This window comes from Mustela putorius, unplaced genomic scaffold (assembly GCF_011764305.1).
Source record: "Mustela putorius furo isolate JIRA1106 unplaced genomic scaffold, ASM1176430v1.1 tig00000759_pilon_pilon_pilon, whole genome shotgun sequence".
NCBI lineage: Eukaryota > Metazoa > Chordata > Mammalia > Carnivora > Mustelidae > Mustela > Mustela putorius.
This window is the reverse complement of record NW_025421467.1, coordinates 10,834,988-10,859,743: the sequence shown is the minus strand read 5'-3', so window position 1 is coordinate 10,859,743 and position 24,756 is coordinate 10,834,988. Positions and strand designations below refer to the sequence as shown.

General features: G+C 34.6%; 1 protein-coding gene across 1 annotated transcript in view; it reads right to left on the bottom strand.

Moving 5' to 3' along the window:
• The window catches only part of GRIK2 (glutamate ionotropic receptor kainate type subunit 2), a 647,718-nt gene that overhangs the window by 252,602 nt on the left and 370,360 nt on the right, over nt 1–24,756 (bottom strand). Inside the window, exons 8-9 of the mRNA XM_004767094.2 lie at nt 5,550–5,693; nt 2,804–2,911 (exon numbers count right to left, since the gene is read on the bottom strand). Coding sequence (XP_004767151.1) covers nt 2,804–2,911; nt 5,550–5,693 — 252 coding nt within the window. The remainder of the gene's footprint in view (nt 1–2,803; nt 2,912–5,549; nt 5,694–24,756) is intronic.

Genomic DNA, 24,756 nt, shown 5'->3' with positions numbered 1-24,756 from the left:
TATTTGTTCCAATTTACTTCTTTCTTTCCTTCCTTTCGTCCTTACTTTCTTTCCTTCTTTCTTTCTTTTTTAAGATTTTATGTATTTATTTAACAGAGAAAGAATGTACAACAGGGGAGCAGTAGAGGGAGAGGAAGAACCTGGCATCCTGTTGAGCAGGGAGTTGGATGCAGGTCTTGATCCCAGGCTTCTGGGCTCATGACCTGAGCTGAAGGAAGGCACTTAACAGACTGAGCTACCCAGGAACCCCTCCAATTTCTTTCTGATGATAATTTTCCTCACTAATTTCTTCAACAATCTTTGACTGATGCTTTTATCACTGACTTCTACTTTTATCACCTGGGTCCTCCATTACTCCTTAAAAGCACAATCCCAATGCTCTGCTATTCCTTGAACTAACAATGCTGCTGAAGATTCAGCTACTGCCTCTGTCACCGTTTAGTCATCTCTCACTCCCAACCAGAATAGTTTGATATTCATGACTCCATATTAAAATTATTTCAAACTATAATATCTTTCCACACATAGCATAGACCTCCAGGCTATTCTCTCTTTGAATTCATATTATGTACTAATACATTGCAAACATCTCATTATGGTGCTCACTTTATGACTTAAATCTAGCACTTTAGCTCTGTCTCCTACTTTCGTGAGTATGTATGTGTGTGTGTGTGTAAAATGATCAAATCAAACAGTAGCTATGTCTTTCCCCATATTGTTACCTTTTTCTGCAGTGACTCAATCTCTACCAATCAATACTTCTCCATTATTCAAAGGCTAATTCTAGGCACCTCATATACCGTGACTCTACTTAATTATATCCTTTTTCAGAAATACTCTGTTATAGCTCTTTTAAAAATTGAAGCAGTTTTCCATTAGTGTGTTATCTGATCACTCTCTATAAAAAGCCCCTTGAAGATAAAGATTATGTGTAATTAATTTATCAAAACAAAATTTCAAATTTAAGAGGAGTATACAAACTATTTTTGAAATCTCAAGGCAACAGTATAACTCACATTGTTGTACCTTGCTTATCATTCTGGTTATCACCCCATGTACTTTGTAACCATTATATTCAGGGTCTTTCTATAATCCCCACTATTGCTTAGAGAAAGGTTTTCTATTGTTTCCTTTACAGGGGCCATAGTAACAAGAAAGACATTGCCATTTCTCTATTGATGTGTTGAAATACTAACAATAGCCAGAGTTTATCCTAGTGTCTCGCAAACTTCCAAAAAAAAAAAAAAGATAACAATATCTCCAGTAAATATTGGAATAAAACCCATAAGAGCTGATGAAACCACACCATTATCAATTCCAGTCTTGGGTATAGAATAATATTCTCATTGTGGGAGCAAGGCAGTTAGAAAGTGACTGCCTCATGAATATTTGTTTCACAGTTTGTTATGAAAGATTCCTGACTTTGCATGGTCTTTTAAAGGGTACAATCTCAAACTCTCAGTGGGCAGAGGTAATATTCCTGTCAACTTTAGTTGGTTATGATATATTTCTGGTTATGATATATTTCTTCCTATCTTGGTAACATTATCAAAAATGTTTTCTGTTTCTAAAATTATTTGAATCAACATTCAAATACGTTACTGTTTTTTTAGGTTAAAAGAGCCCTTCTGATTCAATTTCCTTCTTCAGTTTCCATTTGTAAGTAATGTTTCATGTTTAATAGCTAAATGAAACACAAGACACCTTACTATCTTGAAAACAATATTATCTCAAATATAATTTTTTCTTAAGTTCTTTCTTTTTTAAAGAGTTTTTTTTTTAAGAGTTTTATTTTATTATTTATCTGAGAGAGATAGCAAGAGAGAGAGAGAGAGAGCACGAGCTGAGTAAAGGGCAGAGTGAGAAGCAGACTCTCAGTGGGATCCCCATGTGAGACTCAATCCCTGGACTCTGGGATCATGATCTGAGCTGAAGGCAGATGTCTAACCAATTGAGTCACCCAGGCACCCTTTTTAAAGGATTTTATTTATTTATTTATTTAAATTAGAGAGAGTGAAAGCGAGAGAGATCACAGAAGGACAGAGAGAAGTAGACTTGCTGCTGAGTGGAGAGCCTGACGTGGACCTTGATCCCAGGACTTCAGGATCATGACCTGAGCAGAAGGCAGTCACTTAACCAACTGAGCCACCCAGGTGCCCCAATTTTTTTCTTAAGTTCTTACCAAAATATCTTTTCAATAAACTTTCAATGAATTTATCAGAAAAAATACTTTAATGCATATATTACAAATACAAACAACTTACACTAAAATATTTCTAAAGTAAGCATATACCCAAATTCTATAATCATTGCCTGACTTTACCCTAGGAATAGAATCAAATAAGATAGACCAGTGTAATGTATTTATGTATATACCTAATTTACTCTGTGTACATTAAAGTGAGACATTTCATTTGAATATGACCCAGCAAAGGAAATAATCCTTCTGTATTTAATCTTTCTTTATGACCTGTTCCAAACAGGAAAGTCTATGCAAACATAAAGTATAAATATTTTTAATTACTATATTAAATCTCAAGGCTAATAAAGATTACATGCATTTCAAAGCATAAGAAAAACTTGGTGAGAAAATAAAATACTTATTTGTCTTAGGACACATTTTATCCTTGAATACTAATCCTCAATTATTATATTCAACATAAGGTATCAAATGTGTATTTTAAGAGTTATTCAGAAAAGTTAAATGTTAATGAAATGTGGCTACAAGAGGAACTATTTCCCTATTTCATTAGGATCTGTTGTATTTAATAATTAAAGTAAGTAAGTTGAATGACTCAAGTACCTTTTCCAAACCTTCTTCTTTGAGGCTGATCACATCCAAATCAAAATCTGTTCGTAAACCATTGGTTTTGTTGAAAGTTATTCTGCCTGTGAGACCTTCCCAATGTGCCTACAGGAAAATAAATAAATAAATAGGATTCACAAAACATTTTTTCATACAAAAAATTATTTTCATTACTTCTCATAAATTTATCACTATTGATTTTTAAGACTTTTTTTCCTCTTTTACACTTTGGAAGATTTTTGTCTATAGTTGTTGCTTTAGTCTCAGTATAAAACTTATTATAAATTTTCATTTTAAATAATGCATTTTCTATGAATAATTTTTATGAGAAATTCGAAGATTGTTTTAAATAGTAAAGCTCTTTTGCAAACTGAGAATAATTTAGTCACTTATAATACATGAGCTAGTGAATATCTCACTAGAGATTGCAAATAGAATTACTGTTATAAAGTATCACTCCTAACTTCATATTAATATGAACATAAACTTACTTCATTACAGAGAAAGAAACTGAATTTAGGAAAAACCTATGCTCTACAACTTCAATTATACACATTTCTCTTAGAATAATTAACTTATTACTTTATTTTCCCTTAAGTGGGATTGGGAGAAATATATCAAAATTATTCATGTCAAGCTATACTTCCTGTAAAAGGAGCTTTCCATGTAGAAGGAAGTGAAAAAATGTAATAATCTAATTACATAATGAGTTAAACCTGTCATAGGTGAGCAGATTTCTTAGTTTTTTTGTTTTTGTTTTTGTTTTAAATACAGAGAGTTTTCTCATTCTGCTGGCTACATAGAAAAAAATGTTTTCCATTATTTGTCATTTGGAAATAGCTTGGAAAAAAAGTTACATATGAAAAATTTCAAGTAATGTTACATATACTCACAGCTATAATGTTTCAAAGAATATATACCAAGATCCAAAGAAATGAAACCAAAGAGATTATGGGTAACCTTTCAATAAGGACTACAAATGGATATCATTATTAGTACACTAGTTAGGCTCCATGTATTTCTATACTTATGTATAGGGATTCTAAAATAGTTTTAGGCTAATAAATTACAAATAAAACAGAAATAATTATAATATATGTCTATATACATATTGTAACATGTCATCACTGAATTTAAACATGTGATAACTGGTCTCCAATAAGGAATAAAAAGATATTTAACCTATCCTTTTCCAAAGAAAATACTTTCAGGTGTTTAACAAAAATGCATCTTAGTACAAAAATAGTCAATTTGATCAAGAAGTACAGAAGTAGAAGTAGAAAATAGTTAAAGACAACAATCTGGGATAGAGGCAGCATAAAGAAATGGTTATCGGGTAAGAATGTACAACTAATAAAATAGAATCACAAATCTAATTCTGAACTACCTCGCAACCAAAGCAAGGAGGAAAGTGTGATATAAACACAATATACAGGGTCCATAATGTCAGACATACCAACTATGCAGGAGAAGCTCAGCTCTTCCTGGCACTGAAACTTTAGAGGAATGTCTCTTGTTGGTCCTCATAAAGAGGCTCCCCATGTGATTTAGTGGACAAGGGCCTTGACAGCACTTACAATAAATACAATAGTGAGTTTCATACAACTGTTTGTTATAGGACCGTGTGACACACACCTGAACGGTCAGGTGCTGCATTCAGAAAGCAATTCTTTAACCACCCAAACCTATGCAATATGTCCGCAGCTCTCTGATGCTCAGTTTTAAACCAGACATAAACATAGAATGCGAAACAAATAAAGAACTACATATGCCTCAGGGAGTGTCATTTCACCCAACTGAGAGTACATTAAAAATCACAAAAGGAAAATTCATGGGTATTCTTTGCCAAGGAACTGGCATATTCTTAAATATGACCCTATTCTCTCTTTTATTTTTGAGATGAATAATTTATTATATGTTGAATTGATGATTTCTTTAAAGCACATTAAGAAAAATCTTATGTGGGGATAATTCCTGTGATTTTCCTAGCAAAGACTAAATTTTCATAGTTACACTTTCATATAAAAACTCCTGTTATACTCAAATGAAATGTATCCCAAGCTGACAGTCATGATGGGACAACTAGGAAGTGTGTGTGTGTGTGTGTTTGTGTGTGTGTGTGATCTTCAGAATTTTGCCTTTTTTTTTCCTCACTGTGGGCATTCTTGGTCTATAACCATAACAGTTGTAATCAGAAATGGTATGTGACCATAAAAATGATTGTATTACACAATATGAAGCAAATTTTGCACTTTTCCGAATGCAGATATTCTGTTTTATGTTAACTGCTAATATAATGACAATAACTAGACATTATATTTAGGAACCATAGATCTAAGTAACAATTCTTTAAGACGTGGGACTTAGTGGAGTACAAAAAAAAATGTTGCCTAAAATACATTCTTTAAACTGTATATCCACATAAATGAAAAGCAATACCTATAAAGACTCAGAGAGATCAAAACTAACAATGTCATAAATCATAGGTCACAGATTTTTATCTGTTTACACAATCATAGGTATCTTTAAAGATATTTATTTACTTGTCATGTAATTTTTCCCCTTTTCTTCCATATCTTTTAGTAAAAGTGTTAATTTTGCCTGTATGGAGAAGAAAGAAAGTTGAATTCAAAATATAAAAGTAAAAAGCCACCTGTGAGGAAAACTAAAATAATCTCAATGCATTCACCTTGAGGACAAAAGAGACTAGGCAGATGTGCTTCTCCCGACATACCCGACATACCTCTTTAATTAGGCTCATAAAACGGGTCCCGAAGCGCCAGGGTTTGTGTCTATTACACTGTAAGGAACTGACTGTCATCTGAGGAAACTGCTGGACGCCCACAGACACCACGTGCACGGCATCATACATTAGAGCAGCATCCGTCTGAAAGCCAAGAACAAGGAAATATGGAGTCAGTACAACCAGTGAAACCCACGGGAGGAGGTTTGGAAGGGGACTGAAGGAGTGAGAGAAATATATACTCATTTTACCTTCACCTAAGGGAGACAACAGTTCTTCTGATGCTCTGGTTCTCTTAAATAAGATGCTGTGTTCAAATTACTACATCAGCTCCATTAGAACATTTGACCTAAGGTCCCTTTCCTGAAGTGGTAACTCAGTTTCATATTGTCCTAGTATCTCTGTTAAAGTAGGAAATGTGTGAAGACATTCATTGTTTTATTTTTTTGTCATCCCCTCTGGCTCTGTTTGATTGACTCAGTACACAGACCTAGACACACATCATATGCACACACACAAGATGAATGCAATTGAGAACATTTTGAATGGTTACATAAATGACATGTTATATATGAAATAAATAAATAATTTCCTTGCATAGGAAGAATGAAAGAAATTTGAAAGGAGAGTCACTTAAAAAGCTTAAATATAATCCCCAATCTTTTCTTCAACTTAATTTTTCAAAAGGTTCAACCTCAGAAATGATGCTACATCATCACAATGGTATTTTATATAACCACTAAAAAAGATGTTTTGAAAAATAATCAGTTAGATGAATCTCAATACATGTAGTAATCCCTTTTTAAGAAACTAAACTTAATCCCCTGTACAGTTTTCTTTTCCCCAAATTTCCATATGAAAAAAATTCCTTTTGTCTTCGCAAGTAAAACGGATATGAATTCTACTGTGTTTGCACCTGCTCAAATGACTGACCACTTTAGAAGTTGATGATAAAAAACAAATTGTTTGTAAGTCATAACAAACCAGAGGCTCAGTGACGTTCAAATGCTGTGTTAAATGAAGCCTCGCATTGTGTCTGACGGATCGATGCCAGGCTCACTACCTATGGACGAGGGCCACACTGACTGTAATGCTAGCAATGAACTTTGGGCCATCTGCTTGGCAGGCCTCAGAATAAAAGCATATATTTCCTCTTCTCATTCACACAATTAGTGAGCTGTGAAATGAATTCCAAAATGAATAGGAACCCTGTAGATTATAGCGTTTGCCACAATACAATACAAAATGAGTACACACAGTCGCTTTCATGCAAATGGATCCTAAGGAGCTTTACCACATAAAATGGAAGACAGCTAAAGAGACAATGCAATGACAGAACATAATAATAATGCCATTTTATAGCTCATAAATCTTTGGGGAATATAGCTTGCATTTCTAACCTTCACTTTGTAAATACCAGCTGACTACTTCCGCATCCTCTGATAGCTGCGGCATAAAACTAGGATCATGGAGTTGATACAAGCATACGTCATGAGCCTGAGGATTAGACTGATATTTGTCTTTGGCCTGAGGTAACATTTAGGAGACTGATCTCAGATACCACAAAGGTGATCGTAAAAACAGTTACCAAGATATGAAAGACAGATTTGATTCCAAAATAAAATGCATTTTTAAAAAAATATCACTGTGAACAAAGGTATGGAATCATGAACACTTTCACACACTACACGAGAGAAAAGAAAGGACAATTTTGCAATCTGCACCACAAAACAGCCTTAAAAAAAAAAAATCTACATTCTTTTTAACCCTTCTTCTAACCAAGTTAGAGATAAGAACAAATGCTACATACATGATTTATTTTTTTAAAAGAGTGGAAACCTACCAAATGTTCGAATGAAGGAAATACAGTAAAATCACAATGGTATTTTATATAACCACTAAAAAAGATGTTTTGAAAAATAATCAGTTAGATGAGAAATTGCATGTGATATGATCCTAAATGTAAAAATAGATTATGCAGAGCTGGATATCTAGCATTAGCCATTATATAACTTTATGGGTACTTCAAACGTACTACGTAATTTATTTAACTCTCACAATAAGGGTTTAATAAATGTGCTACTATTGTTCTCATTTTGCAAATGATGAAATCAAGTTTGAGAGACATTAAGTAACTAAGCAACGTCACACAGTTAACAAGTGGAGAGGCCCCAGACTCAGCCTCTCTGCTCATAGCTAGTATTCTTAACCACCATATAACGTGTTATATGAATAATAACAGTAGGTTAAAAAGAAAAAAAAAACACTAAAATGAAACCAATGATCACTCCTGAAAGTTGGTAATTAAAGGAATTTAAACATTTTCTTTTTATTTATTTTCTACATTTTCTTTAAGATAGAAGTTTGCTAAATACCATTTGATAATTTTCAAGATGAAAATTTTTATCTATTTCCACAAAATAACTAAAATAATATAAATATGATATTGCTGCTATATGCCATGATTTACTTACATAAGACTTACATGAAAATTCTAGAATAGCAATCTTATCTAAAATGATAATGTTAAGAAGGAATTTTGCCAAATTAAGAGTTTGAAAAATTGTTTTTGGTACATAGTTTCAGCAATCAGAGGACACACTAGTTGATAATAAAACTATTTGAGGGGCAACTGGGTGACTTGTTGGTTAAACCCTCTGCCTTCCGCTTGGGTCATGATCCCAGGGTCCTGGGATTGAGCCCCCGAGCCCCGAGCCCCTGCATCATGCTCTCTGCTCAGCAGGGAGCCTGCTTCCCCACCACCCCCCTTCTCTCTGCCTGCCTCTCTGCCTACTTGTGATCTCTGTCTGTCAAATAAATAAATAAAATCTTTTAAAAAAAACAACTATTTGAGATCTTGTGATTTTAAATATAATCATAAAAGAAAGATAGTATTTATTAAATAGAAGATAAATACTAGAAAAAAAATTATAAGTAGATAAAAAGTTGCTGATCAAATTGCTTCTGGAATTTCCAGTTTAAAATATGTTGATTTATGATAAAGAGATACACAGAACTTCTGAAACTACTCTGTATGATATTTTCATCAGTTTAGAGTGTTATTTTTATTCTACTTTTAGACTGGTTGTTTTATGTAATAATATGGAGTTATTTTCCATTTATACTCGCTATCCTGTCAGACTCAACTTTACTGTCTTCTTCGCAAAATCATGCATATGCAAATTCTTCCACCTTTGAAAAGTTGTGAGAAAACTAGTGTTTCAAAAGTGTTTTTCTTATTTTCACAAGAATGCATATGCTTGAAAATCTGTCTTATACTAGTAATAGTATTACTTAACACTCATTTAGTATTTACTACAGATAAGACATTCTCTCTAAATCATTCCATTTAAATTCTCACAACCAATCTGCAGTGGAAAATCCACTGAATTTGTACCAAGTAGAAAACTGAGGCAGAGAACAGTTCAGTAACTGGCATGTAGAGGTGGGGCTGGATTTGAAGCCAGACAACCTATGCAGAGTTCACAGCTCATTCTCCGGTTTTTGCTCGGAGTTCCACGTTTAATAAAGCAAGACAGTTTGAATGATTTTAAAGTTACAAAATATAAGAAATATCAATAAGTACTTGAATGTATGACTCTAGATCATGTTTTGATAAGTGGTCAATACATAACAAAAATGGGCTGCCAGGTAAGGAACTGTGTGGTTATGGAGAATGGATACATACAACCTCACAAACAAAGGAAGACATCAATGTATGGGGTTAGGTCATTAATAGGTTAGTCAGGAAGTAACATTAACCAGGAATGACTTCATGAAAGTAGATTTCTTCGATGCAGTTGCTGCTCAGAGTGTTCTCAAAAAGGAAAGGCCCTAGAATGTCTTTCAAGATCAGGCTTAAGCGGCATCTCTTACTCCTGACTCTAAATTGTAGAGATTTGAAAGAGCTGCTCTTGCTAAGTCTTTCACTCTCTCATATTGACTTATAATCCCTTGCCAAGACTTTTCTCTTGATAGAAAATAGGAGGGAAAAAAAAAGAGAGAGGTGGAAGAGAGGAGGAAAAAAGTCCAGGAGACACACAAGTTAATTACTTTATCATTTTTATAATATTATTATTACTGTCCAGTTATATTGCATGCTTACACTATACTACACAACTGTGTCAATTTCTTTACCTGCGTTGGCTCACTTAATTCCACTAAGACCATATATTTTAGGTGATATTACTTTTGTGATTTTAGAAAGAAGGAAACTGAAGCTTAGTAAGGTTAAAGTAATTTTCTCAAGGTTTTGTTACCTTGAGAAAGAAGACTCAGAAAACAAGGCTCATGCAAAGCTTAGGTCTTTGAACTACTGTCCAAACTATCACAACATGACTGGCAGAAATAAGACTTAGAAACAAGACTCGGGCAAGACCTAATTCTTCGACGCACTATCTGAACTATCATACCCAACAACATCTCTTCAGCTTATTCCTACCAAAACCATGAAAGGCAATGGAAGATAAAGGATGGCAGCAAGTCTCACTTTTTGGAGGCTCTGCTGAACACCAGATAATTACGTCCCCAGGTCCCAAAAAGAGTACGTCTCTGAATTGAGATACAGATAAAAGTTCCTTTGGCTCCCAAGTCACATTTTTTTTCATTTACAGCATAGCTACCTCTAAAGAAAGCTTCAGGATTAAACATAACTGTAATTTAACCAGTTACATTAAAATGGAATATGTGTACAATTTGGTCATAAAAATCTGTATGGGAGGTTTAGATAAAATTGAAGTCACTCACATCCTAAATTACAAAAGACAAAAGTTAAGCAGAGGAAAAAAAAAAACTTAAAAAAAAAAAAAAAAGATCTGTCCCATTTTTCTCTCTTTTAAGAATAATTACTCTCGGGGCACCTGGGTGGCTCAGTGGGTTAAAACCTCTGCCTTCGGCTCAGGTCATGATCTCAGGGTCCTGGGATCGAGCCCCACATCGGGCTCTCTGCTCAGCAGGGAGCCTGCTTCCTCCTCTCTCTGCCTGCCTCTCTGCCTACTTGTGATCCCTGCCTGTCAAATAAATTAAAAAAAAAAAATCTAAAAAGAAAAAAGAATAATTACTTTCTCATATGTAAATAGATCATTCTTATTGGAAAGCTAAACTATTTATTTGCCCTGGGAATAGAGTTCAGAAGGAAGTGCAGACCAGGTAGGTATAGACAGACCTAAATGCTAACTTCCATGCTTCACTGCTAGGTCAAGAATCTATCGATAGTAATAGGGGCACACTTGAGAGACTACCTCAGGCTAGATTGGAGTTGGAACTCTTTTTTTCTTTCCAAAATAAGTTAGTTAACCTACAAAGAATGTCTGTCAGCCAAAAACTTCCTTTGCGAACCTTTACAATTATGTGATATAGTCCTATACATTTCAATAAAACTGTAGTGACCTAACCTGGTGGCTTGAAAAGATCATGAGAAGTGTCTTCACATACATTTTAAATATGCAATAACCATCTCCCTAACTTATTGCTGGGTTTATCTGATACCTAGTCTAATTACTTTTAGGCATGGAGTGTGTACAGGGAGCGGAGGTGGAAGAGTGACAAATGCTAATTTCTATGGTTGAATTATTGCCACAGAAATTAGTTTAGTCACCCAGTATGATTTCATCTATCTCAAGTAACCTCCAGTCTGATGAGACTTTTAAGTATTGAACAGTTTACATTTCTTTTATGCTCTAGAAAAGTCCACTATGCATTTTTGAATAATTGAAGATTCAGGGGAATTAGATACTCTCAACAGTTTCAAATGACAAAAAATACCGTTGTTTAATACTTTTGATTTGGTAAGTATAATTGAAACATTTCACAATATATAAAAGCAGGAATAATCATAGATGCTGTGAATGGTCAAAACGTTTCTATATATTTAGATTTCATTCACAGAAGCGTTTAATACGAAGTATTGTTCCCAAGCATGTCCATCCTGACTGCATATGTTATTTCTGGTTTTGATCACTATAATCATCATCATTAAACATCTCCTCTGTAAAGTTCTGAGAGAGACAGGCACTACAACAAATTTAAACATAGGTTTTATTTATGTGATGTATGAAGCAAATAGATAGAAATGAACAATCCTGAACTCCTTATAGACATACAAGAGAATATTGGTACATAAAATCCCTCAGAAATACTAAAGACTTCTCTTAGAAAAAAAAGGAAAGAAAAAAGCTATCAAAAGTATTTATTTTTCTTTCCAATGAGAAGAACATTCTTATGTTCCCCAAGTAGTGTGGGTTTTGGGTATCCCCACTGAATTTTCACAGGGGGAACATGGAGCATAACCTTTCACAATTTATTTTCTCTGTTATGCTGAGTGGAGTTATATTTGTGGCAGTGTCATTCTGCTTAAACACTTTTTGCATATTTGGGCTCTTGGCCTGGGTTCCAAACACACCCAATGTTGTATGCAATAATTTACATTTAAATGTAATCACTCTTTTTTTTTTTTAAGATTTTATTTATTTATTCATGAGAGTCAGAGAGAGAGGTAAAGGGAGAAGCAAGCACCCCACTGAGCAGGGAGCCTGATGAGGGACTTGATCCCAGGACCCCAGGATCAAGACTTGAGCCAAAGGCAGATGCTTAACCATATGAGCCAAACAGGCACCCGAAATCTAATTACTCTTAAGAGTGATGTGATATATGTTTTTATCTTGATTTACTGATGTTTTTGTGGGTACAAACATATGTCAAAACATATAAAATTATACAATTCAAATATGGGAAATTTATAGTATATTGATTTTACTCCAGCAGAGATATTTAAAATTGAAGAATGATCATGCGTTTTTCTAAAAAGATGGTTCTTAGATTTCATTTTGTTCTAGAAATCTCTAGAATCTTCTCAAACTAAGCTCCACTGATCTGTATCTTCTTTCTTCATTGCACATTCTAGTTTCAATAAAACCGTTTATGCTTCCTCACTTCTTTTCTTTCCTTCTAGACCGCAAGCATCTTTTGGTCTAGATGCTTGGTATATGGTACGCATCTTACCATATCTATCTTTGTAATACCCTGCACAGTACTCCAAACATCGCCATGCCCATAGTAAGTACATAAAAGCATTTTTCAACAAATTGAAAAAGTCAAACCAAAAGTTCATTTGAACTGTAAAAGAAATAGGTATTAGGAAGCTCTGAATAACAATCACACTTTGTCACCTAGCTCGAATGTATTACCTCCCAGAGGTACCGTGAACCAAATCTGCCAGTAGCTCAGACCTGGGAGGAATGTGAGTGCAGCCTCTGTCCCGTTTCTAAATGAATTTATAGTAACAGTTCCGTGAACACATTTATCTTTCCATTAAATAAGTGCAGGCAGGTCCCCTCTGAGATCTGAATGCTAGCTGGCAGGTGGCAGATCCATTCTGGAACCCCTATGTCTCAGACTTTGCTCATTTCCTGAATTCCCATCTGAAGTATAGTGCACAGCACACAGAGCAGCATGGTCCAACAAACGGAATTTGAGTTTATGAATTCTGGCCCTTTCATTGACTCGATCCTTTATCTAAAACAAATAATAAAAAAAAAACCTAAATCCCCCTTGCCTTGTTTCCACATTTTATAATTGGACATAAAAATGAGGATCTGCCCTATTTCGTCCTTGTTGGAAATTCACTTTTAAAAACCAGATAGTTCCAAGAGAAAAACAATTACAAAGATGATTCTTCAATTAGAAGATATTAAGGACATTAAGGGCAGGGGAGAAAGGGTGGATTCTGACCTCTGGAGCTCTCTGGTGCAGTCAGCACAAGCCAAAACGGGACAGAGAATCAGCCACCCCTCTGAGCAAGGGTGAGGATCACACATGGAAGGGAGGCTGGTGTTCAGTCGTTCAGCTGGCACACTGCACCCAGCACTCTGCCCGGCTCAGAGCAGGTGCGCAGTGCTGCTAACTGAACGGAGGGGACTGAAGAAGAAATGCCCTCAGACCCAGTCGGGAGCCAATTGTCAGAGACAATTCACCCAGTTACACTGCAGCTGCCATCATGCTTTCTCTGTTGCCGGCTCTTTGTACTGAAACAGAGTTCTTTACCAGCAGCTGCGTGGACCGCACAGACTGCATGAGATAATACATTAAAGCAGTGTGCACGGTCTCTGGCACATGGTGCATAGGCAGGTGTTAGACGATGATGATGATGATCACCAGAAGAGCCGTAATCTCTTCGAGATGGCCACGAGCCAAAACAAGGAACTGGTTTAGAAAGTATAATGTTTCAACCCTTCTGCACCCACTGTTACCCTAAATGAGGGAACAGAACTCACACTGTTCAGGAAAGCAGACCAAGTTCTGAAAGGGAATGGAGCAAGAAGGAAATCATCATACAACAACAACAACAGCAACGTGATCCCTTTAAAATGTGGTGTGCACACAATGCCACAATTCAAACCTAAAAAAAGACACACAAAGAAACCTACATACACACATGTTGCCTGACAAATTTGGAATTTAAGAATAAATATAAGTGGTAAAGTATTATGGTGTCTTCCATTTGTTACTAAAGGAAGAGCTGCTGTTGGACAGATACTTACACAGCAGACGAATCTGCCTCATATTTTTTCTCCTCTCTGGGTTCTTCATCTGTAAGAAAAGTGGCTGGAGCCAGCTGGATTTTAAGGTGTTTTGTGGCTTACATTCCTCTTCCTAGGAATCTCACATTTCACTCCAAATGTATTTTGGCCTTTTTAATACAATCATAATCTTAATTTATCTATCTTCTTCCCATAATTATTTATGTGCTTGTTTGATAAACTTTGGTATCAATACTTCATAGGAATTAATAAACAAGGGAAATCAAAAGTCACTTTTCTTTATCCATTGTCTCTGCTCCATACTCTACCCAATTCCTGTGTGGTCCATTAAAGTCTTCTAATATTTGTATTATATTTTCTTTGTTGATTTAACTTCAGTTAAAGTATCCACCCACACTAAAGCCCACCCTGGCTTCCCAATAATCTGCAGAGGACAACTAAAACCCTTTCTCTCTTACCCAGATTCATTCACTAAGATCCCAGGATCTTATCTTCTTTTGTGTCCTCTGAGACCCTGAGAATATAGATATGCCTATACCTCACATGTTTTAGCTGACCAGAGAGATTCTTCCATTGTGGATTAGCTGAGTAAGAGGAGATGCCAAGAACTGCATGATGAGAGATCTTTAAAAGGAATATGAATTTTTGTAGCTACCCGTATGGCATTCAGCACCTATGAAGGCTAAAAAGGATAAGAGTTTATGGGGAAGATATAAAAAAGAGAAGAGTAAAGAATAGAATGGGTTTCAGCTTCACAGCCAAACTGATGAGTTACAAAATTCAAGTTTCAGCAATGTTCTGAAGCTGAAGTATGAAGATCGCACCGGATGACAGTGTTGCTGGGATTCTGCAAAGAAATGGGTCTGGGCCAGGAGTAATGCCCTGAGGGATTAAACAGATTCATTTGCTTGATGTCCCTGCGAATCTGCGAATTCAAATAAATGTCTATGTCTCTTCAAACCAGTGCTCTCTAGCTTAAGCTAAAAGCTACCAGAAAGTAATGACAGTTAATTAACCTATTTTGAATAGCAACTGGTAAAATACAATCTAAAATGGGATCTATGCTAATTCTGACAGTAAGAGTTTTCATTGGCCCTTGATGTTTATATTATTCAATTTTTGGCCATTAATTTTGCAAGAACTCTTGCTCGATGACATTTTCCTTAACAACATGGAACAAAATAATTTTACAAACAATATTTTTCTGTGAGCTTTTAGAGCATTATAAGGTTTGAAATTCTGTCCATGGAGTTTTAACATTACAATTGTGAAAGCTTTAGGAGATGACTATTTTGCATTATTTCCAATAATTATATGTATTTACCATGAACATTTCTATATAATTTTCTTTCTGTCCTACATATATCCTTAAAATGCACTACTTCCCAAGCAGAAAATCCTTTTTTTTTTTTTTTTTTTTTTTTTTTTTTTTTTTTTTTTTTTACTGCTACACTTTCTAAATTCCTTTAAACTTTTATATACAATTCCAGGATGTTTAGATGTTTCTCAAATGCCATGTAGAGAAACTCTTTACGTCTTAAATATAAATGATTAGGGAAAGCTGTGAAGCAGGTTAGAAAATGCCAACAAGTTTTCAATTAAAAGTTTCATTTAACTAATGTAATTATTCTTACCTAATTAAATTTTTTCAACTAAGATCAGTCCTTTGAGATATCTCATTCTCTTTTAAAATGTTCCATGAAGCTCTTACTAACGTCCATGAAGAACGCTGTATTGATGGGATTGTTAATGAACTCTCTAGCAACAAGACACTAGGCTTAATAATTTAGGCCCTGTTGAATCTCGTCTGCTTTTTACTACATTTGGAACTACTATTGATCTAGAGAAGAGTCAATATCAAGGGGAAGTATTCTTTGTCCTTCCAGCTGGTCTCCAGTATATCCAATTATTTTGATATTCAGAGCTCAGATTAGTTTCTTGCACTTAAAAATTTATATTCATCAATATTGTTTATATTTTCTCCTTTCAATATGATGAAGTAAAATTGATTTCTATGTTAATAGATTAATTATTTCTAATTTGAGATCTAGAAATATGCAAACCAAAAATACAACAGAAATTTGGGCTCATGAGTTTAAATGTTCACATAAAAACTAAATCCCAATGCCTATAAAAATTGAGAACCTAAAACATTACATATTATTACTCAAACCAAAAATCAAATTATAGTAATGATCTATTTTAAGCATGACTTGAAGGATAGGGAAGAAATTAATAAAGACATTTCTGGAAAAATAAAACAATAGATATGCACATCAATTATATTCATATATACCCTTTATAACTTTATGTGTTCTTATTGTATTTTTTTGTATTGTTACTCTATAAAATTTGTAATAGTAACTTCTCACAGAAATGTGAAAAAATAAAATTTTCATAGAAAGCTAATGGGACTTAGTACTTTAATTCTATAACTTATTAGCCATTATAGGAAGTCATGTTATCTTTCTTAGTATCATTTCTTCATCTTTAAAATAAATAGAATAATAACCTACCTCATAGAGTTGTGAGGATTGAATTGGATAAATTTACAAAAGTGTAAAAAACTGTAAAGCTCTTTATTTCATTATTTATAGAGAAAAGTGAGACTCTCAAGTATGTTAGCAATTCATATAAGTTTAGATGAGGCAAAAATCTTTGAGGAAAATACTAAGGATTGATTTGCATACTCATATTTTACAGTATACCCTAGGTCCCTAATTTGAAGACTTCCCATCTCTTCACTGTTTTAGTTAACATGATTATTTTCTACATTGGAAAATACATTGATTTAACTAATTATTGTTTTAGTACTTGAAGAAATGCCTCTGTTTACTCCTTCTCAGGTCTCTTGAATCTCTTCTCCATATGAATATATACTCTTCAAACTCTCTTTTCATTTGTCTCTAAGTGCTTTACAGTTTGATTCACTCATTCAACAGCATTGATTCATGGTATTATTGTGTTATTGACAGCAAACACAATTATAAGCTTGAGCAATAAAACTGAGAAATCAAAGATGATTTAGACCCTTGGGGTATTTGTCATAGGTGAGTGGAACAAACAAGTAAACCAAAATTCTTAATGGCATATGCAGGTCAATATGGGTGTATTTAGCTTTGTCTGCAGTACTACCAACTATGTTCAAAATTAGCCATCATTTGAAAGAATTTTCTATTAATATCCATAGCTTCAAAATATAAAGGAGTGGAGAAAAGCTAAGAAAACAAAAGTTGGAAGGAATGGTGAGATCAGGGGAAAGGTCAATCAGAATTCTCATAATTTTTTTTTAAGATTATCTTTGTTCACATTCTCAGACCCTAACATCTCCTTTCAGACATTAGAATATGTTTGTCCTTTTACCGGATAAATATTAAAGGATTTCCCTAATGTTGAGTATATATCATTTTATCTTAGAACTGATCTAAGTGGAAGACTAAAAGAATAACATGGAGCTGAAGACCAAAAATAGGATTCCAATTAAGTCATGCAACATCTTTGAGGGAATCTATGGTTTCTCTTCCTTGGCTTCTCTTCTACTGAAGCAGAACCTCTTCCCCGGAGTCCATTTCCTGACCCAGTATCTTAGTGCCAAGTGTTCCAGACCTGGTACAAGCACTGTTTCAGGCATAGCCAAGTGACAAAGCTTCTTGAGGGAGCCATTTGGGAAAAAGGTACATTCTTTCTTTTGGAGTTTTGTACTTGTGGTTATAAACCTTGATGCCACCTCTGCACTGCTGCCTGAGAATGAAGCCAATATAAACAAAAGAGGGTGTGAGAGATGGAGAGGAACCTGTTTATGACTCTCTTTGTGCACCTGAATCCAAAGGTACCTAAGACGGTTATCCTGGACGTTACAAGCTAGAAGACCAATGTGCTTCCTTTTTGCTATCAACTAAAGGAATTTTAGACAACTGGAATTAGAAGAATCATGAATAATACAGCCTTGAGCTTTGGTTTGCCTCTGGGCAAAATAAGATTATGGTTTTTTATCTCCCCACAGAGTTGTGATACACATTTAAAAAAAATCTGAAAATATGTGTAAAAACATGTGATATACAATTATACATAAGAAAACACTAAAAAGATCTGTTATATTAAATAAATTCACCAAATATATCATTATTATTTCTAAATATTAAGACTTAATTCTCTGCAGAAAGACATTTAATACAGTAGGAAATTTTTAGATAACTGCTAAGATATCTGTATAGTATTGTCAATTGGTTCCACTTACAAAAGCACAAAATGGGGCAACTGTGACATGACACAGAAGTATATACAACGCCTGCCAAAATGCATGGATCAAAATTTTGTCTGAATCAACACTACCTTTCCCACTGTGAATTACACAGGTTGAGGGACAATCAGAATGTGAGCTGAAGCAAAAAAACTGTAATGGTACACTGCTGTGAACATTATTAAGGAAGAAATCATAGAGGACTCTAAAACCAAATGCAAACTAATACTCTACAATGCCCTTTTAGTCAGCAGGTTAATAGACTGACATCAAAATTGGAAATGACTGATTAAGCGGTATCTGTTAACTCTTGACATTTACACTTTTGAGTTTTATACTTGATCAAACAAATTATAAATCACTAACCAGGACATAAAAAACTTTCATTACAACATTTTTTTTTTTGTTTTTTGTTTTTTTAACTGAATCCCCCTGCCATTCAGGAAATTAACTCAAAGGAGACAAAGAACAGGAAGTGAGGGTGATGTAACTTTACTCAGGAGAGAAAATAGTTGGATAATCTTCACCTACTGGATTTGACAACTGAACAGCTGCAGCCAAAGGAAGAATGGAAGGTGATATATGGCAGGAGCTCAGGGAAAAGCCAGAAGGAATAACAATTCCACAGAGAAATTAGATGCAAGAGAATGTTAAAAATGCTTTAAAAGACATTTTTTAAAAATCACCAGAAGAAACAAAAAACAGTTTAAGGAATGATGAGACAGTATTCTTTCCTTGTTTGTTAAAACACAGACATTTGATAAAATTTGTAACAAAAGAAAAAAAAAGAAAGAAAGAAAGAAAGAAAAGAAATTCAAATTAAAACACATTCAGAATGTGTTCAACTTGATCCTTGAGCTTTTTGCTTATGAGCTAGATTTGGGGGTCTTGTGGAAAGGAATCTTATAAATTATGCATTGACTCAAATCCTACTAATGACGCCTGAGTATGTCCAAGGAACCTCAGTACAAGGCTATAAACTTGAGTAGACACCAGTGTTTCCAGAGTTTGGGGCATCAGGTGATAGTTGTTCTGCTACTTTGCATTCCAGATCCTAACTCTCTCCATTTCTCTCTTACACAGCTGTATATCCTTTACCGTCTTCTTTTTCCTTTCTCTCCATTTCAGTGTGCGCCTTAAGGAAGATTTACATTTGGTTGCATTTTGAAGGAAAAATAACTGCAAATATAAGAATCATTTTATGTTAAGTGCTGAACAGAAATTCAGCACATTTTATACATAGGCATTTGCACCTACTTCTGCTCCAAAGGAAACCAGTACAAAGGTTTTGCACATACCCACCATGTAAAGAATAGTGAAGTTTACTTTAATTTCATCATTCTTTGAAATTAGCTGAATCACAAGGACTATCCTTGATCAAAAGTTAACAGTGAAGTTTCAAAACAGATATCAAAAACCAGAGTAATAAGCACATCAGCTATAACTTTAGCTAGTCAGATCTGTTTTTAACTTTATGGATAATTTTGCCTCCCTTTTCTTAAATCAGAAAGAAAATGAATATTTCACAAAGAAGCTATTTGATCAAAGGATTGGTTTCTATAACAACTACCAAATGGCATGGTGGTAGAAACTTTACAGATACTATTTAATTTAATTTTCTTTATAATCTAGTAATATAAGTAATAGATCCCAAGGAGCTGAGGTTTAAATCAACCCAGTAAAGAACAAACCTGAGGTCTGAACCTAAGATTATCAAATTTCAAAGATTCTATTTTTTCTACTAACCATGATAATTTATGCTATCATAAATTGCTGCTTGTACAACATGCTTAAAAACATAAATTAGGCATCTATTTTAGAGATTACCTCCACCTATGTTATGATAATGGAGTAGTCTATAAAATAAAGATCACTGAGGGATACCTGAGGGGCTCAGTCAGTTAAGTGTTTGCTTTTGGCTCAGGTCATGATCCCAGGGTTCTGTGATCAAGTCCTGAGTTGGGCTCCCTACTCAGTGGATTCTCCCTACTCAGTCTGATTCTTGCTCTCCAGTGCCTTTCCCCCTGCTTATGCTCTCTCTCAAATAAATAATTAATTTTTTCAATATTGAAAAAACAACCTTCATTTTTTAATGACATGCATTAACTTTCCTGATCCAGAGGTGAGAGAGAATCAGTAAAATTTCTATGTAAGAAAATTCCTAATTTCCTCACCAGATGTAGGTCAGTAATGGCATGTTAACATCCACAGTTGGGTACTAGAAATAATTGGTACAATTATTCTGGAGAACATTCTGGAAATATGTGGCAAGCACAAACTGGGACACTCTAATTTTACTTGGAGAATTTACTTCATGGAAATAAAAAGACAAGTGCACATAGATTTATATACAAATATGTGCATTATAATGTAGTTTATATTTTTACAACAATACAGCAACCTAAAGGTTCCTCGAAGTTAAGTAAATTACATTATATTTATATTACTGAATATATTGTAACACTATCAAAATTATTGTCCAGAGGTATATTTATTGACATGTAAAGATGGATATCAAAATTTACATATTCACATTACTAAATAATATATTCCTATTATAATAGTTCAGCATTACATCCAGTAAAATATTTTAGAGTGCACCATCTGTGCTCCAAACTTCCTAAGAGGTAATTATTCTCAACAACGTATATCTAAAAAGATACATACACACAGATATTGTGTTTATTTTTATATAGATCTAAAAGGACACATATAGATACTGTGTTTATTTTTATTCTTTTAATCAAAAATGTGATCTACTACAATTTGCTTAAAAAAAACACAGCAAACCTTAGGAATATGCCCTTTCAAGTTAATATTAATAGACCCACCTTACTTTTAACAACTGAATAAATTTTAATTATGAACCTTCTTAAGATACACGTTGTTTCAGTATAAAACAGAATGTAGCTTATTTCCCTAGTTTTAATTTTACTGTATCTATAGCTGTCTAACTTCATAAATACTTACAGAGAGAAATAATCATAGAAAAGTTTACCTTTCTTCTTTATAATTTTATATTGTATGAAAATACTCTGTTAGGTAGAAAAGAAGTTACAATTACTATTCTTTGGCATGACATAAAAATAAATGAAGCACAGTTTTACTCATGCTTGATATCTAAATATTATGTGTTGTGCTTATAAACAACAGAGTTAATGGACCAAAGGCAAATTTGAATTTCGAATTAAAAGTAGCAGGTATTTGTTTTGAATTCTAGGTAATACTCATGTTCACCTGAGTCATTTCTAATTTCTCTGAGGTTAAACTATAAATTATCCAACTTCTCATACATAAAAAACAATCAGAAGTAAGAATCAGGCCTCAATATTACCAGGTGAGTTTAAAAACATGCCTGGATGACACATGAGTCTTGAAGACTGCCCCTTTGGGATGTCTACAACCAGCCAGGACATCTCCTGCATCAGGGGACATAGAGAATTATTTTCTAAACACGGCCATCAAAAGGAATAAGTGATTAATCAAGCAGTATCTTAAAGCTTTTCTGCAAGCATTGTTCTGTTAATTAACATGGTGTCTGCTTCCTGCAAATGAAGCCCTGAGCTATTACATAAAATTATGGCCGTGCTCACTAAGAAGGGGGCTCATTTGGAAAGGCACTAACATGCTTGCTTTCTGTCTTGAGCACTGTTGTTAGTTAGCAGGCAGCTCAGTTCTAGAGGACGACACTCCCAGAAGTCATCTGGTTATAAAGACATGCTGTGTTTACCTAAAACACAGTTTGACAATTACATGTCATGACTAGATGTTTTCAAACATAGTGGTTTGATGTATCTTATTTATACCCAACTTTATTAAAAAAAGGAATTTGCAGTAAACATAGCAGATCTTTTTCTCTCAAATGAATGTTATAGAAATCCAAAATGTGTTCATTTATGTCAAACATGACTCTGAGGGAGGTTTAAACCATTTCAGGAACTGTTAAGGATATCATTTTGATACCCTCAATGATATCAAATTGCCAGCCACAAGAGTTAGGAAAAAATACTCATGAGCGATTATTAGAAATATGAAATTAATGACGTGGCTATTTCACTTTTTAAAAACATCTGTTAAATATTAAGGTTGATTTTCTCAGTTTTTAAAAGCAAGTGCCCAAATTATGAACAACTATATAAGAATAAGTGGAATAAATACAGAGTATATCAGGCAAATATTGATCTAATGACGACTGTGTGTTTATCACTTTCTTAAACAAACAATCTCTTCACGCTGAAAGTATTTTAAATGGATATTTGGCTCATTATTCTAATCAATGCACCTTGCAAAACAAAGGTAACTTCAAATGTTGTTTTAATCAAGAAATGTATAATTTAAATTTTTATAGGATTAAATTTCTATACATTTTAGGATTTAGACTATTTATGATGCAAAAAGAAAGAATTGCATAAAAATGACTCATAGCATTTTCCTGAGAAACTAAATTTCAATAGATGCATAGGAAAATCCAAATTTGCCAGGTTCTTCATTTTCAAGAAAAGGGCCATTTAATTATATCCACCCAAAACAACTTCATTTAAAGGTAGTGTCTGCCATTTCTATAGGTTTTCAAGAATAGGTTACGAGTTGAGTTTCTGCTTCGTGGAGAGAGAGAAACTAATTTCATAAAAAAACAAAATATCCTTTTTTGTTTTCTTGTGCCCTTTCCAAGTAGCAATATCCAATCTCTGCCTCTGTGTTAGACTGATTAACTTCAAGACTAACCCAGGTAGCTCTTGCAAAAGAGGGAGTAAATGTACCCTCTAAAACTGAAATGCAACTGGATCATTTCACTGTTCTTCCTAGAAAAAAATACCAATGATGAAAAAGCCAATTTGATGTGCCCAACTGCTGACAGCATTTGTATTTAGATAAGACTACATTAACATATATATAACATCATTTAGATTCAGAAAGAAATCCGAGATAGACACAAATAAATGGCACACATACAATCCCTAATGAGGCGCCCCATGCTAGGCACTGTGCTAATGTTAGAGACAAAAATAGAAGCAAGATGGGGGCGCCTGGGTGGCTCAGTTGTTAAGCTGCTGCCTGCGGCTCAGGTCATGATCAGGTCAGGTCAGGGTTCTGGGATCAAGCCCCAATCCAGCTCCCTGCTCAGTGGGAAGCCTGCTTCTCCCTCTCCCACTCCCCCTGCTTATGTTCCCTCTCTCGTTGTGTCTCTCTCTTTAAAAAAAATCTTAAAATTGAAATGGGGGGACAGCTATAGCAGCACATACAAGAAACCCTAATTTACATTGGGTGACTCAGAGAAGGCTTTCAGAAGAAAGTGATATTGACATAAGGAGGTGTAAGAGTCAGATGAAGAGGGAAAAGATGTATGATGGCTCAAATGAGAGACAACAAGACAGTCTTGAGGAACTGGAGGAAGATTCCCTATGGTTGAAGCATCATGAGGATGGGGGGTTTTTAGTGGTGAGGAAGAGATGGGGTTACTGGCAAAAATCAGAAAATAGAGGATTTTGTCAGCCATGCTCACAAATCTAGATTTTATCTGTAGGCTACGGAAAGCCATTAAAGTGCTTTGAGGAGAGACACATGATCAGATCTACTTTCAGACAGGACTACTCTTGTGTCCTTTGGTGTAAAACTTTGGTGCAAAACTAGAGACAAGGGAGTATAGTTGTTCAGATCAGCATATTAAGAACAAGGAGAAGAAGAAAAAATGGGTGAATTCAGGAAATATTTATGAGTAGACTTGTTCCTTGATTTTGGGGGAGATGAAGGGAGTGGTGACAAACAGGAGGCTGTAGTAATTCAGGTTTATTATTGTTTGGGCTAATGAGAAGATGGTCATGATATTCATGGAGATAAAATAATGTACATCAATGTTATCAATAATATGTCTCCAACTTTATTCTCTTAATTTCTTCAGAGCACTTATCACATTCAAGGGATTATTATCTTGCCCCTCCTTTAGAGCATAATCTCCAGGTGTGTAGAGACTTTTCCAATTGCTGTATCCCCATCAGACAAGAGGTTCCAGGAAGGAAGTTGATGGTAGGTTTGAGTTGTCTCTGAAACTTGCAAGTAGAAGTGTCTGGTAGATGGGGCTGAATGTATAACTTCATGTCTTAGGAGACAGGAGTGGGCCAGGGATATTAAGTTGGAAATTATCAGGTCAGGGGGAAGGCCTAAAGCAGAGGAGCAAATGGTACCCAGGAGTAAAGGTAGAATGAGAAGAGGGTCAACACATAAGGACTGACAGGACGAGGACCACAAAGCAGGGGACCCTGAATACAGAGAACCAGGAAATGATGGTGTCAAAGAAACCAAGGCATAGGAATTAATTTTTTTTTAATTTTATGAATTTGTGTTGACCTTCCTTAAAGGCAAATGTTTAACTGCCTCACTGTCAAGTCAGACAAAAAATCTGTGACTTTTTGCTCTTCAACTTACTTAACTG